The sequence below is a fragment of the Mustela nigripes genome, chromosome 9 (genome assembly GCF_022355385.1).
Source record: "Mustela nigripes isolate SB6536 chromosome 9, MUSNIG.SB6536, whole genome shotgun sequence".
In the NCBI taxonomy this organism is placed as follows: Eukaryota; Metazoa; Chordata; class Mammalia; order Carnivora; family Mustelidae; genus Mustela; species Mustela nigripes.
Genome location: NC_081565.1, coordinates 10,858,647 through 10,875,492, shown reverse-complemented (window position 1 = coordinate 10,875,492; position 16,846 = coordinate 10,858,647). Strand labels below are relative to the sequence as shown.

The 16,846-nt window shown below is 40.4% G+C and overlaps 1 protein-coding gene across 6 annotated transcripts in view; it reads right to left on the bottom strand.

The window, feature by feature from the left end:
* Positions 1–16,846, bottom strand: part of DENND1A (DENN domain containing 1A) — a 496,533-nt gene that overhangs the window by 336,275 nt on the left and 143,412 nt on the right. For 4 of the 6 annotated variants that reach the window (XM_059410848.1, XM_059410842.1, XM_059410846.1 and 1 more), the window contains exons 4-5: positions 11,854–11,903; positions 629–748 (exon numbers count right to left, since the gene is read on the bottom strand). The exons of 1 other annotated variant lie outside the window; for it this stretch is intronic. In XM_059410848.1, coding sequence (XP_059266831.1) covers positions 629–748; positions 11,854–11,903 — 170 coding nt within the window. The remainder of the gene's footprint in view (positions 1–628; positions 749–11,853; positions 11,904–16,846) is intronic. One more of the 6 variants, XM_059410843.1, reaches the window with a different exon arrangement.

Below are 16,846 nucleotides of genomic sequence, written 5' to 3'. Positions count from 1 at the left end.
GTGAGGGGGCTTTAGAAGACCTAAAGAAGCCTTCTTCCAGGATTCTGTACTTTTTCCAAACCTCTAGAGAAGTAGCCAAGTTGGTGAGGGGGCTTTAGAAGACCTAAAGAAGCCTTCTTCCAGGATTCTGTACTTTTTCCAAACCTCTAGAGAAGTAGCCAAGTTGGGAAACAGTTCCTCCCTCACTGACCCACAGAGGGCAAGGGTGTTACTTTGAGGAGGATGCAATCAGTGTCTGCAAGACGTCCTGAGCTACAGACACATACTTTATTAATAATCTTACATACACAAAATGTCCAAGGGAAAGCCTAACAGGCTAATTTCTGACAGCTCCAGATAACAGCAGGCGGAACTGAAGCCATGCTGACTCCCCAGCTTCCACATACTCCACAGAAGCAATGATCCCTTTCCCACCCAAGGGATGTGATGCAAATAAATAAATACGATTATCTGCAGAACTTAAAGTGCAAGAACAACACGGCGAAGTCCTTCTCCCCAAGTGCAGTGACTTGTGGGAGACAGATAGGAAAATGGGAAGAACAGCTGGGAAATTTAATGACAGAGGAACGACGCAAAGGCCGACACTGTTTCACAGAACTAGCCAATAGCCAAAGCCACTCTCCCTTACCTTAAGATACAGAAGCAGCTCTTCGCTCCTGAAGATAAGCGGCAGAACCCGAATCTCTGTTTGCTGTCAATGTCAGTGAGCACGAACGTGAAGTTCTGGCCAACTTGGCTCACTGTGAGGCTGCAGCAAAGACAGGACAAAGGGGGAAAAATGAATGTGCAGTAAGTTTCTTGATAAAGCATCTGATCATGACAAGTCGTTGAACCTGTAACATTTCCTTTCTCAGTGGAACTCTTTGTAAATGAACTCGAAATTTACACACTTCGAGGAAACAGAGCTAGTTAAAAAAAAAAAAAAAAAAAGAAGAAGAAGAAGAAAAGAAAGACAGCAAGCAGCCCATTCTAGTGACCACCTCCCTACCCAAGCAGCTACCAAACCTGCTTACTGAGTTCAGGCAGGTAGCCCTGCTAATCATCCCCCCACATCCTGAAAGGAGCATTCTATTAACCTCATTTTATAGATGAGGAAATAGCCGGCAGCAGCACTGCCTAAGGTGCCAGCTGGGAAACTGCAAAAAGCTGTGTTTGAGACCCAGGCCTCTATGATGCCAAAGCCTACTCTGCCAGCTTGCCGCTAACGGTTCTCCCCCAGCTATTCGCCTCGTCGGGGAGCAGTAATGACAACAGTATTTAAGTGTCCACTTCGTGCCAGGCATCCAGTTACACACTTGATAAATAGCATCTCCCTTACTCATATTAACCCCAGAAGTTAGATGATGTTCCCATTTTCCAGAAAAGGAAATGTTAAGACTGACCAGGTAGGTAACTGCATCCTACTCTCAGAGCTTCTAAGGAGAGATAATGCATTCCGGAGAGCAAGGTTAGCTACTACTTTCCTACATTCCTGTGTCTTGCAGAATTTTTGAATTTACGAGGAACATACATTTTACAGGACAGAAATGCCCAATGTCTTTTTTATGATTTTATTTATTTATTTGACAGAGAGACAGGGAGAGAGAGAGCAGGAACACAAGCAGAGGGAGTGGGAGAGGGAGAAGCAGGCTTCCTGACGAGCGGGGAGCCAGATGTGGGGCTCGATCCCAGGACCCCAGGATCATGACCCGAGCCAAAGGCAGACATCTAATGACTGAGCCACCCAGCCACCCCGAAATACCCAAAGTCTTAAGGTGAGGTGCTTAGAAATGGAAACGGGCTTTAAAGAAAGAATAAGGAGAAAAAAGCTAAAAGTTCCCACATGAATGCAAAATTCCGTTAAAATGCCACAGATAAGAGTGACATAAAGTAGGAAATATGTTTCAAGCAATAAAAAAGCATACTACTAATCAGATTAACCTAGAAACTAGGTTTGCAGGTGCAAAATGTTTTAAAGACCACTTTCTAAAATCAGCTTACCACTTAGCTTGGATTTCTTTCTAAAAACTTAACTATTCCAAATCCTGATACATAAGTTTATGCTAACATAGTATTTTGAAATTTGACATTGAATTATTCAAAGGAACTCATTAACCTATATTGTATTTTACGTACATTGTATTTTACAAAATATTCTCAAATTGACAAAATATTCAAATCAGTGCTCTCACCTATAATTTACTTTCTAAGTTGCCAGCAGAAATGAAAATCATTCACCAGGCCTTTTCCAAAGGCAGACTTATTGAGTCTTTGGATACAATATGAATTAGTTTTTCAAATATGGATCGCCTTCCTTTCTAAAACTCCCTTATAGAAACCACATAAGCAAAAGAAAATTAAGGAGACTTTCAAGGTATCCCAGCACAAAAAAGGTCAATGGACCTTACCTGGTCATGTTTAAGGAAACAATTCCATCCCCTAGAGAGTGGTTAGAGAGTGCAAGAAAATAATTCAGAAAGAAAAGAAAGTGTTCCACTCTCCTTGTTTAACTAGGAAGGTGAGCGAAAACAAGGTGGCAATTTAAAAGCAGTGTGGTAATAAAACAGGTGTAAGTAATGCTATCCCTCCACCATACACAAGCCAGAAGAAGGAACACATTTCTATAAAAGTTATAGAGCTGTCCAGGGGACACCAAACTCTACCTTCTTATGGCTGTTATGCTTTATCAATAAAGCTTGGATACTGTGTTACTATGGTGATTTAATACTATGTTTTAAAGGGGGATTATATGATTAATTTTAACAAGGTTGAGAACTGAAGATGTGTGAGAAACAGGTTTCTAGCTCACATAATTAAAGTGATTGGGGAGAAAAGTGGGCCTCACTGGGGGAGGTGAAAAACTTGAATTATTAAAATATTTAAAGCAACCGGTCACAATGATTCTAAGTTGCAAATAAGGTCATGCTTTTGTGAAATATTATTATGTGAGCATATAAAATATGACTGTTCATTATTTTAACTCAGAGTCTGATTTCCCTTCTAGAATGTTTGAAATAAAACATCCTAGAAGGAAAGGGTATTGATAGGACTGAAAGAAAACACTCTGAATCTCTACGAAAAGGACACAGAATGAACACAACTCGTTTGTGAATTGAGTGTCATTAATTTCCCCATTATCTTTTCACTACCATTAAAAATGCTGAAAATGCTTTTAGCGACATCCTAGGCTCAAAGAAAGATTCATTACTCATTTACTTGGTTCAAATCCCAACTCAATCACTTGTTAACTGGGCCTTCATTTAGCAAGTGACTTAACCTCTAAGCACTGCAGTCTCTTCACCTGGAATAACAATGCGAAACTACTACCCAACCCAAAGGAGGTTTCGGAAATAAGTGAGATCAGCATTTACAATAAAGGCCAGTCCATAATACAAAATAATTAATAGAAGAGATGCAAGCTGTTAAGTTACCATCTAAAGGAAAACAAAAATTCATATTGAAATCATGCATTTGCTCAGAATCTTCCCCACTGACTCATACTTGTAACCCTTATATGAGCAGAGAAAGGAAGTTGGCCTTTCTCTCTTCTCTGTTCTGTATTTTCCGTAAAGGACAGTCCTCTGGGTGACCAAGGGAGCTGCTCCTGCACTCAGTAAAGTGAACAAAATTCTCTTGGTGTGGGCGGGGGAGGGGTGGCAGCTTAGGAGGGAGCACTTGTTATTCTCAGCTGACTCACCTTTCTAATTCCTAATAGGGTGAAGTATAAGCCATTTAAACAAACAAACAAACAAACAAACAAAGGGGGCCCAAACCATCAAACCCTAAAATCTTTTCTCCTTGGACAATTTCCAATCAAGTACAAGCCAGGCAAGGGTGGTCAGAGGTTAACTTGAAGACTTCGAAACCTCCAAGGAATCTGTCATTCCCTCTCTGCTGCAGCGCTCTGGGACAGTGTGCAAGCTTTCTCCATAAAAAATGACTTTGGGGAAAGGGTCTGCTTCGTTAAAGGCTACAGGCTTCGTGTTTACCTCCAGTATTAGAATCCGTAACTTTTTAACAGGAATCAGAGATCTCGCGATGTTTAAAACTGGGAGGAACCGCAAAAAGCATCTCGCTTTAAGATGGGAAAATGGAGACACAGGGCTGTTTTTGGTTTTGTTTGCTGTTTTCAAAGTATCAGGACTAACACAGAATTCCAAGCCCAATTCAGGTTCAAAGTCCTCTCCATTCTGCCAGGCTACACTAAATACAAGGAAACCCTTGCCTCACCTGCAGCTTGCAACCCTGTTAAAGGAACTCAAGTATGTGGGAATCCAGATAATTGTCTTATCAAACACACCACTTCCCACTAAGCAAGAGAAACCAAATTTGAGTATTTCCAGATATATGCCCAGGAGACCAGGGCCAAGACCACCCTTAGCTGTGCTTCCCAGGACTAGATGAATATGGAAAACCAGGGCAAAAAGGAACAAATACTCAAACCAGACTTTAACATTCATGCTGACTTTTAAATGCCCGTGAGCCATTCAAGGCTCCTCCAGCAGCATTCTGCTTAATCTCCAAGTTATTTACACACTGAGTGTATACACGGCATGAAGCATGTCAACAGGCGGTGTGGTTCCAATCTTCCAGGGAGAGATGCGATTCTCCATATTATCAGCCTTTGGGTTTTCTTGTCCCCTTTGTAAATTGAGCAACTACTACACTGGGCACCAGAACAAGGACTGGCCACCTGTCCTGCTATGGAGATATCCCACTAGCTAGAGAGGAATAACAAACAAGTGTACCACACAGCACACAGCTGTATGCGCCAGTGTTTTATGAAACCAAAGCCGGAACAAAGATAGAAGCAAATGGAGAAGGCAAAGCCATACTCAACTAACAAGGTTAGAGACAGTTTTTCAAAGGTGACAATGACCCTGACCCTGAAGGATGAGGCAGAGCAACCCCTTCAGAAAGGGGCCTGAGTGTTTCAAGCAGAAGAAGGAGCTAGGCAGAGGGCCTCCGGCTGGAAAAAACAAGGCATGTTCAAGGAACTCAACGGACACCAGGACACCACCGCAGCTAACATCGGGAGCTAAAGGCAAAGAGGCATGAAGTGAAGGGGCTACACTAAGCAACAGCTAGATTATACACAAGGCCTCACAGGTTTAGGATTTTTTTGTAAAGGTGATTTAGGATTTAGGAAAAGAGATTTAGGATTTTTTTTGTAAAGGTGAGGGAAAGCCACTGAGTGGTTTTCTTTAAGAGAAAAACAGTCTAGTGTACAACGGGAAATGTTACGTGGAGAACAGTTTGGAAGAAGCGGAAGCAAAGAAAGCAATGAGGAAGCTGGTGTACTAGCGCAGGTGAAACTGGATGGAGCCGAACTTCACGGAGGGGGTGGGGGGAATGGAGCTGAGCGGACAGTTCCCAGTTCTAGCCAGTGTAATAGCTAGTGAACTAGCTAGAACCAGTTCCTAGTTCTAGCCGGTGTAAATGACAGGCTTGCAGATGTACTGAGAGTAAAAAGACAGCAAATTACCATTTCATGATAGAAAAGACAAGTTTGCGGGGAGATCTAAGAGTTCCATTCGGGATATGTTAAGTCTGAGAAACCTTAAAATAGAAATGTCAAGTACGTGGCTGAACATACTTCTTAGAAAATCAGAGAAAAAGTTTGGGCCGGAGCTATAAATTGAAGTCATCTACACACAGACGTAATTTAACACCATGGTAAAGAACAAGATCACTTAGGGAGAGCATTCGGAAAAACAGAAGAGGATCCAGGACGAGGTTAGAGAAGCACCGATTTAGAGACGCAGGGAGAAAAGAACATCAAAGGAAAAACGGAGAACGAGCAGGAGGGACTGGTCAACTGTACCCACGAATCAGGATGAGAGAGGAAAAGTGGCTAGTGAACCGAGCGGTATCGAGGTTACAGAGGACCTTGGTAAGAAAAGCTCGAACTGAATGACAGAAGCAGAAGACAGACTGGAGAGGGCTGAGGGATAAACACATGTGCAGCTAACTCTTCCAAGAAGAGACAATGAGGCAGTGGTTGAGTGGGAATGAAAGGGAGAGAGAGTTTGCTGCTGGCCGCTGGAGAAGACTCTGGAGGGGCAGAGTCATGACGCAGGAGGGAGAAGCTTAGGTGTTTAGATTCCAAGCCCAGATATGCTACACATTGGCTCTGTGAACACAGGCAAGTTATCATGCCTCTCTGAGCCTCACCTACAAAATGAAAATAAAACTTTGCAGAGCGGTTTTTTGGTGAGAATTATAAATAATGTATACGAAGTAGCATATAATGGATACAAGGTGAAAATTACTGTCCTGAAACTACAAAATTCGAGAGCTGGAACTCAAACATTCTGTGATCCTCGATGTAGTACAGCTTACTGATAATTACCTGTTGGGCCCTACTGCAGGGCACCCTAAAAGCTGCTTTTCCTTTCCACCTGTGCGTGCAGGGTATCAGGCAGGAATCACGTTTTATCAAACTACCCCATCTCAACCTTAAGTTACATGAGCCTCAAAGTTTTCTTCCATAAAGCTTTCATCTGACTGAGACTCAAGTTCCTCACATTCCAAGCTCAAAGATCCAAGTGGCAAGAATGACACTGACCCAAGATGTCTGGGGACCAAGAGTAGGTCACATACTGCCAGAGACATGCCTATCTGCTCAAGAAACTTATCAGGGAATACTAGACTCCCTCATCTACATGAGCCTGACAAAACACAAATGAATCATAAGTAGGAAACCAAAAAGTAGCAAAACCAGAAGGAATAGCAAAGGTCTAATCCAATCCCCTCAGTTTACCCATGAAGAAGCAAAGGCCCTTGAGGGGAGACATCACTTGGCTCACAGCACAGAGCAAGTCAATGGCAGAACAAAGATGAAAACCTGGTCCTCCAGGTTGCTACTCCCAATGTTCTGTCCAGTGAGGCCTACATGTTTCATTGTTATCAAATGTCGTAGAAAACGATCACAGGGCGCAGCTTAACCCATGGGACCAAACCAAGGAACTAACCCAAGGATGAAACACAGGAGATGCAAGTGGGCCAAAGGAATTCAGTTTTGCAAAGCAGAGCAGGATGAATGTGTGGATGTGGAACAAGTGCGAAGGTCTGGGCAGATACAGATGAGCACACTAGCCAGCACATCAGTTTCAGTCTCTGCTCGGTTTCTTCTTCAGTTACCAGAATTTGCTACTTTTCTACAATAAACATACATTGCTTTTGAAAGAAATTGAGGGGCACCTGGGTGGCTCAGTCGGTTAGGCAGCCGCCTTCAGCTCAGGTCCTAGAATCAAGCCCTGGGTCCGGCTCCCTGCTCAGTGGGGAGCCTGCTTCTCCCTCGCTTCTCCTCCCCCTACTCGTGTGCTCTCAAGCTCTCTCTCAAATAAATAAATAAAATCTTTTTTAAAAAGAGAAAATTTGAAAGTTCTTTTGGTTACTTTAGTTATGGTCTGATGGAACTAATGATAAAGTAGAACGATAAAGTAGAAAAAGGAAGGCGGAATTGGAAGTCAGATAAATGCAGGTTCCAAAAGCAGCTCTACCGCTTACTGGGAGTGGGGCCTTGGGGCAGTTACTGAACTTCTCTGAGTCCTTCTCCCCATACATGGCATTATGGTAATAGTAAGTTGCAAATGTGTACGTCTGTAGAGCAGGAGAACACAGCACAACGCCCGGCACATAACAGACTTATGAAAGAGCAAATAGCATGTGAATCACATTTGCATCTGTGGTTACATCCGAAATCACGAAACTATGCCTTCCTTTGACCCTTAAAAGATTATGTCATTTCATTTTGTGCTTGTGTCATCTGTGTGCAGAAGGATTTACAGAGCACCTGAATGACAGCCGACTCACTGGGTTCCGAATGAGGATAAGCACAAACCTGGGAAGGAAGAGCTTTTCCATCCTCCAGTGAGTGCTCTGTGCTCTGACTGAAGCGGTTGCCAGCTACCAAGTAGCACCGCAGTACAAAATGGTATACAAATCTCTCTTTTCCTTCCTTTAAGAAACAGCTTTCCTTGTCCTTGTCCAACAAGGACAAGTTTTTGAGAGTGATAACATTTCTCACTGCTGTCGTTTCAAGACTCCTCTCTGCCAAGAGCCTCAGAAACAGCCTAAGGTAGAAATAACTCTGCGCTAGGGACACCTGGGTGGCTCAGTCGGTTAAGCATCTGCCCTCAGCTCAGGTCATGATCCCAAGATCAAGTCCAACATCAGGCTCCTTGTTCCTCAGGGAGCCGGCTTCTCCCTCTGCCCGCCACTCCCCCTGCTTGGGTGCACGCGCTCGTGCTCGCCTTCCTCTCTCTAGCAAATAATTGAAAGGAAGGACAAAAGGAGAGAAGGAGAGAGAAAGGCATGAAGGGAGGGAGGGAACAAACTCTGGACTGGGAGTAAGAGTATGGGTTTCTTTCCCAGCTCTGTTATTACGTAGTTGTGACCGTAAGCCAAGCATTTCACCTCTACAAATCTTGGTTTCCCTTCTGTAAAATGGGATGTTTGAATCAGACGAATTTCGTCTTATTCTCACACATTTGCAAGGCCTCCTGTAGCCAGAGCCCAAGCTCTCACAGTACACATCACCCTCTCCCCAGCAGGCTCCATCTGCTCAGGCTGAACAATCTCTAGGCTCACTCGTGGTTTCTCCTCTGCTTTGCTCCTCAGGCATATGGGGTGTTAGGCTCTCCCTTCCACTTACCCGCTTCTTACGGTCCTTGCAGACTCAACACAAGTCTCTCCCACTGTGAGAAGTTTTCTCTGACCATCTCAGTCTTCCCTAACCTCACTATCCTTTTGGAGAGATACTGTTTGATGTGTATTTATAATACTTCCTGAAGTAGACTGAGAAACACATGGAGGGCAGAACTCCAAGTCTAATACCATTTCCATATCACCCAACATAATGCTACACATTTGGAACCTTCCTTTGCTCTTTTGTAAAAGAGCTACCACCACCGTCTATCTTTCAGAGTTGCAGGGGAAAAGAAATGAAGTACTAATGTGAAAATGGCCAGCACTCTGACTAGCATCACTCGAATGTAAATTTCCATCCTCTCTGCACTGTTTGGTGACTGATCTCCCCACAACATGTTCTACAGAAAAATGTATTCATTAATGTGGGAGATGGACATCTATGTTATGTTAGCAGCCTAATAAGAACCTAGGGTAAACTCTAATTTCTCTGCAGCCTAGACTTTTTTCAAATGAAGATAACAACACCTGTTCTCATCTCTTAGGATAGGAGGATAAAGTCAGGTGATACATGAGAAAGCACTTTCTTTTGAAGAGATACTGGCATTATTATTTTTCATAAGTCCTAGTTTCAGAAAGAAAAATCTTAAAACAACACAAGAGACAGTAAGATGTCAATGTTAACAGGTGATTTGATGATGACTGTGAAAATCCCACTCTTGATATAGACTAGAAATGTTAGAAAGTTGTATTACTGTTCCTTGGGATAGAAAAGCACAGATACAGAAAAGATTAGGAAGCTTTCTTTTTTGAACATAATCACCTAGGGCATTACTCATCTCCCATGCTGACGTATTTTTTTTTTTTTAAGGCAAACAGTATCAAGAATACATCTGGGGGGCTCTGTGGGCCCCAGAATCTGGGCATAGCCATTCAACAGTGCTAATGCAAAGTAATAAAAAAAAAATGGTAACATTAAAACCTTTGTGTTTATTGTAAGTAAACTTATCATTATCTCTTCTACATGAAAGTCTGCAAAGGTTAAAAGTGGGGAAAGAGAAGAGAAAAAATATAATCCTCAAATAAAGTGGAATTTTTTGTTATCAATAAAAGTTATCAACACCTATAGGGTGTGGAATATAACAAAATATAAGACAGAACCACTGTAACAAAGCAAGGATTAAAGTAGATCCATAAAGAGACATTTCTGTCCCAAATCATTTTGTGAAAAAATAGGAGAAACATGATTAGGGGAGGGTGATCTAGACAGAAATGTTTTTAGAAGAAAAATATTCTTCTAACAACAAAAAGGCATCAGGACATTGGTGACAAGAAAAAGATTTTAGAACTATTTAAGGACTCTGCTTTTTTTTTTTCCATTTAAGAATGTAATCACCCAGACAGGTAGGTAAGTAGAGCAGTGTGGTTGTTGAGAGAGGAAGAGAGAGGTTTGTGTGTTGGGGGTGGATTTAATCTCATTGCGCATTTCTTTCAATATTAGTTTACAAAGTTAATTAAAGAATATCTATCCAAAACAGATCACCACTCTTACAAGAAGTCATGTAAAAATATATTCTCTTATTTTTCTTTGTTAGATACCTAACCACATTTTAAAAATATTTCAGCTTTATTAATTTATATAAATATGCCCTTGCCATAATTTGTAAGACATTTTATAAGTGACTGGAGGAAATTTCATGCATCGCTAATTCATACATATAAATGTGAAGTTTGCATTAAACGTCTCTAAACAAAACCCTACTTCCTTGCTATTTTTAGAAGGAATAGGATAAAGAAGAGACAAGAGGACTCTCATTACAAAGACTGACCCCCTTAAAATTAAGGCTATTCTGTTTTGAGCATCAACCCACTAACTACTAAAACAACCCTGATCCCAGGATTTAAAAAGGCCCAAGTCTGGGAATACTACAATGGCTGATTGGCTTAAAAATAACATGTTAGAACCAGGGAAAACAGTGATTATAAGTGGTTGGCAACATTCCAGTGCTGCTTTTTAGTACTCTTTTAAACTCCTTTGGCTACCAATTCTCATCTCACGCCATTTTTAGGTTTGTGCCAAACAAAGCAGGATACCACTCCCACAAAGTGTAGAAAAGACCAAGCAGCACACTACCCACGTGCACTCGAAACCACTGAAATCCTTCAGGCCTGCCGGGTTCGGTACTCTGAAATCCAAGACAGACTCTTCCTGAAGATGGGCCATTTTCTAGCTTTCTCAGAACATTATTATGGCAGTTATTACTTAGGATATTTTCTAAAACCTCTGACACTAGAAGTGGACTTTTTAAGACATATTGTAGGCACAGTTCATAGCTCAATTCTCTAAGAGGAAATTTAAAAGAGTAAATGGCGGGCAAATGGCTGCACAAATAATATGCTTGAAATGTCATTTAAAATGTAATGAAACACATAGTAGACATTTCTTGAAAAGAAGATTAAGAGGACCGCTTTGACATTTTATTAATACTGTTAGTGAGTTATAGTTTTATACAGTCAAAAAAAAAAAAGAAGCTCTTCCAAAATTGTTACCATTAACCAGTGGGTTTTTTTTTTTTTTTAAATCCACTAGACTATTTTAACTATCTTAGAGTTCTTATACTGACACCTTTCCAAGAGTTTACCATACTGCAAAATCTTAAGAAAATGTTCGATTTTTCTATAGAACCTATAGAAAATGCTTAGTTCCCCAGAGATACCATTCTTAGCCACCTAAAATGCAAGATACTATGAAACAACATGCCTTTTAAATAGCTGAACACCTTTAAACAAGATAGGCCCGTGGCAATCTAAATTTTACGTTGAATCAAAGAAAAACAAAGTCCATGTAATACTCATAAGGCCATGGAATAATGCCACATTACCTAAGTTAAATATGTTCACACTTAAATAAGAATGAAATAGCATTGGAATAAATACCAACCATTCTTAATCATGGTTCAAGTCTGATAACCAAAATCAAAAATTTAATGTCATGCAAAATCCACCTCAGAGACCAACCAACACAAAGCTCCAAGCTTTAAACTTTTTGATAGTGTCCATAAAATCCCCGGGAAAGGAGAACACTGCAACTCCCCTTAAAACATAGACGTTTTAAATCTTGGTTAAACAGACGGAATGTTAAGAATGGTATGGTTTTTATTTTCCATAGCAGGTTTATTGACACTTTTTTTTTTCTAGTAAAGTTTGAAAATCTGACACTACCTGTCCACATAGAAGGGGAAACAAAACTTGGTCAAAGTCTGTAGAACTTCCTGTGGAGAGAAAGAGAGATAATTTATACATCTAATGGGACCAATAAATCTAGCATTAACCACGGCACACAATCTAGCAACTTTACCCTAAAGAAAGAGGAGACAGATGAAGAAATATGGGCTTTATCAATTACATGGGAGGAGTACAGGCAGTCAATCATGAGAAATAATAAACATGATCAAACTTCATTAAAAATGAAAAATTAATCAAGAATCACACATGGGCAAGCAGCAGGAGCCACGCAGGAAAGCTCTGAAGGGAGGGAGGCGGTTGGGTTGCTGAGTGTTAACACCCCTCCAGGGACCATCTCCAGCCTGACCATATGGATCAGAGTGAATAACACCGAGCCACATGGGTTTGGCCTGGCAGGGCCGCTGTTGCTGGCACCGTTTTTGCCTGTTACCTAGGAACAGAGGGGGCCGGGATTAGACAACGCTTTCCTACATCAATAGGCCAAATCACAAGCAGAATAGAAAGCCAACTTGAAGATAATTGTCCCTGAATGTTGTCAACTACATTTTTTTTAGAGTTTAAAACTTCATTTCCTTACTTTATAAAGAAGTTGCCATCTCTGGCATAAATAAATTTTGTAATCAAACGATAATAATTTTAAGTATGCACTATTTTCAGTAAATGTCATTGTAAGTGGACACACTTACCTGCTTATAATTTGTGAAAATCCAAAGCAACTAAATATCTTTCTACAAATATGTAGGTAATAAGACCAAATCCATCATTTAGGGGAAGTGCACAAAAAGGAAGCAAAAAGCAGAGCAACATTTCTTATTCATAAAAGGGAAGCTTCTTGCATTAAGAACAGCACAATAAGAGACACAATACACAGTGTGTGTGTGTGTGTGTGTGTGTGTGTGTGTGTGCGCGCGCGCGCACGCACATGTGTCTTTTTCCCAAGAGACACATTTCCACGTATACGGCATATATACACATAACTAAACACATATACAAGTAATTAATTATTACTTCCTTCATAAAATTTTCTCTAGCTTGACTTAATTTAACAACAGACTTGGACAGCCCACAGTTGGTGCTTATCATAAGTTCACAGACCAACGTTATAAATTTTAAAAAAGTATTCCTTTCATGCATTTGATTTGCTTTTTAACTATTTGAAAATCCCAACTTCAAGACAAAATGAAGAACACATTGTTCGGTCATTGAGAAGCTGGTTCAAATTAAAACAAACCTGCCCATTGCAAATCCTAATCCAAGTGATAAATTATAGATCAGTTTACAAATGTAGCACTTTTCTAACCAATAATAATGAATTATCAATGCTAACTGAATTGATGCTTCTCGCTTCATTTATTTTTAAAACCAGTTCTATCATTCAAGAAATAAACCACATCAATCTAATAACCCACTCAATGAAGCAGAAAGCACATTGACTTGCTCTGCCAGAGCATGTTCCGCCTACATAATTCAATTGAGCATATCCTATTTTTTAATATCATCTTGGCCTGGTACTATGTATATCACAGCACTGTTAAGGCATGTCATGAAAGAGTAAAGGCAGACGAAACTAAAAAATGAAAAAGAGCAGGTAACAATACTTCAGCACATTCTCTGAGGCATTATTGCTACACCAGTTAATTCCATCATGTGGCATCCAGAAGTCCATACATGTTGTTTTAAAACTAATTATGTTTAAGTAAATTGCGAAAGCTCATCAAGAATCAGAAAAATGAGCCATGTCTCAGAGCAATAATGTTAACATCAGGCAAATATTGGGGAAAAGGTCATAGAAATCAGTTCAATGTCTGCAGTCTAAAACATACTCTAACCCACATACGCTCAACTCTTATGATTTACATGCACACACAAAAAAAATCCTTACAAATTTCCTTTCACATCAGGTTTCAGATGCCACAAAGCATCTCCTGACTTCAGTGTATGTACTGAGCATCCTTTAACACTCAGTACCTAGTGCTCACTCACTGCCAACATCAGCTACAAAGACAGTTATCCTTTACCCTCAGAAGTGACAGGTGCAGAAGTGTTTCTCTACTGTATGCTGGAGTAGAGCTGCCAAAAGGCCTCAAGATTTTTGAAAGAAAGGACCCCCATGGCTCTGAGGAAGCATTGTGCTCTACAGCAGAGTCAAAGGAATCTAATATGCCCAACTTATTACTCACTACAATATAGAAACTACTTACCACTTTCTAATGTCGAGAGTAATAACCAACCGTGAACTTGTCTGTCAGATAATATTAGAACAAATATCAAAATACCCAGTGTAGGCTGGGTATAGTCCACCTCCCAAGAGCTTTCCTTTTAACCAAGAAAGCAGTGATAAGTCTAATTAAGCAATGGGGCAGGAGGAGGGGAGGAGGGAAGGGAATAGAGGCAAATGTAGGCACATGTTTGTGCCTTACAATATGTTTCTTCATGTTTGTGATATTACAAGAGCTTGATATTCCAATTTAAGTCAAACAAGCCAGTGGTGTGCTGTCAGAGGAGAAAACAGAAATGAACATCTACTCTGTGTTAGGCATATTCACACATTATCTCAATCAGAACTGAAAAATCTTCTTAGTTTGATAAGCAGAAGACAGGGAAAAACAAGCAGTGTTTCTTCTAAACAAAAACTGCTGAAACAAACCAATTTTCTTACTACTGATTTTTGCCTACACACACACACACACACACACACACACACACACACACACACACTTAACTACTTTATCCTCTATTCCAAAGAAAAATACAATTACCTGAAGACGAAAAGTACCACTCCCCAAGAGAGGGGACTCCCAAACCCTGATTTAAATATAATTTGAGCATTATATTTATGAAAGAGTGTCTTTCAACATTAACTTTACTGGAAAAAGTCACTAAGTAGTTAGCAACCCCTTTTTTCCTCTCCAGGACCTGTGTCTTTGGCTAGGGAACTTTCTTTGAAAATGGTAATGTTCCTGTTTTCTCCCCTTTTCCTCTTGCCTACACAAGCTCTTTCAGACAACCAGCCTCAGTACAACCACAACTACTACAACATAAATCAGATCTTCAAGATGCAGTACGGCTGATGAAATGTAAATGACCTCATTGCTAAGGCAGGGGGTGGGGGAAATCGTGCCAGCTCCCCAGATCAATTCCCAAGTTTATATTTTCACAAATCTTTTTATGTACAGTTTGATTTTTTAACATTTTAATGAGCAAAAAAGTGAATCTATAGTAGCCGGTCACCACAGTTAAAGTGCAGGGCATGAACTAGATCCCAGGAGGGAACCAGTCCACCATGTCACCACTGGCTTTAGGACATTCGCCACCTGGTTCCATGTCCCCAGGTTCCAACTCTTTTCATAATCAAAACACTGCTGACATTATAAACCCCAGACGGGTTTTCTAAAATCCTTCCCAATCAATATATCCAACACATAACTTATTGGAGACAACACTGAGCTCATTGATTAAGGTGAGTTCAGTAGCAAAGTTTTCAAAATAAATGAGACAAGAATTCAGCATTCAACCCCTAGTGTCACTAGACAATTTATGAAATAGGCAATTTCTAAAAGGGCTTTTCTTCCTAAGAAAATCAACGATACTTCATGTGGGAAGAAATAAGAGCAAGGCGGGGGGTTGGGGAGCCTCGTGGAGGACAGACAGTTGCACAAACCTTTCAGTCATGCATATATCAAACAGCAGATTGCACAGTGTAGTAGAAAAGCAACAACATCTACAAAGCTCAGCCCACAAGGAGATAGACACCAAGCCTCAGAGTTTGAAGCAAACATGAAATCCACACACCTAACACTGGATTCACTTGCAAATGAAACTCAGAAATGAACTCAAGAGACATTTCAGTCTCCTTTGGATTCATTTCATCCAATGTGAATTCTTCTCTGGACGGAAGTCCAGACGGGGACGGAAGTCCCCATTAAGGGGACTCGCTCCAATCTGGAGAAAGCGGATTTTGTTCTGCTGAAATTGAGGCGTTCTCTTAAAAACCTGGTAAAGTTTTACATTTACAATAGTATCCATCATAGAATCTATTTGGGAGCAAAACTTGGAAGACTCAATTTGACGCAGTTAACAGATTATTAATAAGGCTAAACCAATTTGCTCTAAATTTGGGGTGTGGGTAAGGAGGTGTACAAGATCCTACAACCATCAGTTTGGAGGTCCATACTTTGTTTCCATTGCTTCACTGAGACCCATAAACGAAAATTAGTTGTATTCAGCAGATGAAAACAACCCACAGTCAGACACTGACATATACACCCCACAAATAAATGCCATCTGAAAGACAAAAGCGCAGGCTGATTATAATATCCTCTGGGGTTACAGAATGTGGGGAGATGAGACACATTTTCAAGAGTTCAAAGGGAAAAAGAAAATGTTTGCAGGAAAACATTTAAATAAAGGAAAGAGATAGCCTGAGTAAATGAATGTATTTTAAAACACAGAGAGCTATAATCAGCCACTTTGCAGCTTGCTGAAAGCTAGGACAGCAGTAGATAATTTACCCTTGTCCAAAAAGAGTGAAGGAGGGAGAGACAGGAAAACAGTGGGAGAACATTTCCTGAGTTTTTTTTATATCTAATTTATTTGTTCATTTCAAAATGTAAATGTGTGATGAAAAGATCAGGGGAGCAAAAATTCCTAAAATATTCTATATCAATGCTCAAATTTTTTTAATAGCATGAGGGAAATGCTGACTGTCTAAGTTCTGCCATTGAGATCAGTGCCACTGACTTGAAAGAAAAGCCTTTGATTGATGATCTTAAAACTCAAGCTGAAAGTTAAAAACAGGACACACACAAAATCCAAACACACAGAAAGCTAACAAAATTTCTACTCTAAGCCATTTCAACTTAAAACCAGGGACTCCAAGGGAAAGCTACCAGAGGTTTTAATGCTTATGATCAAGAAGGGTAAAACAGAATGGTAAGTTTTTAGAAGCTTAATTAGCACCAAGTTCAAG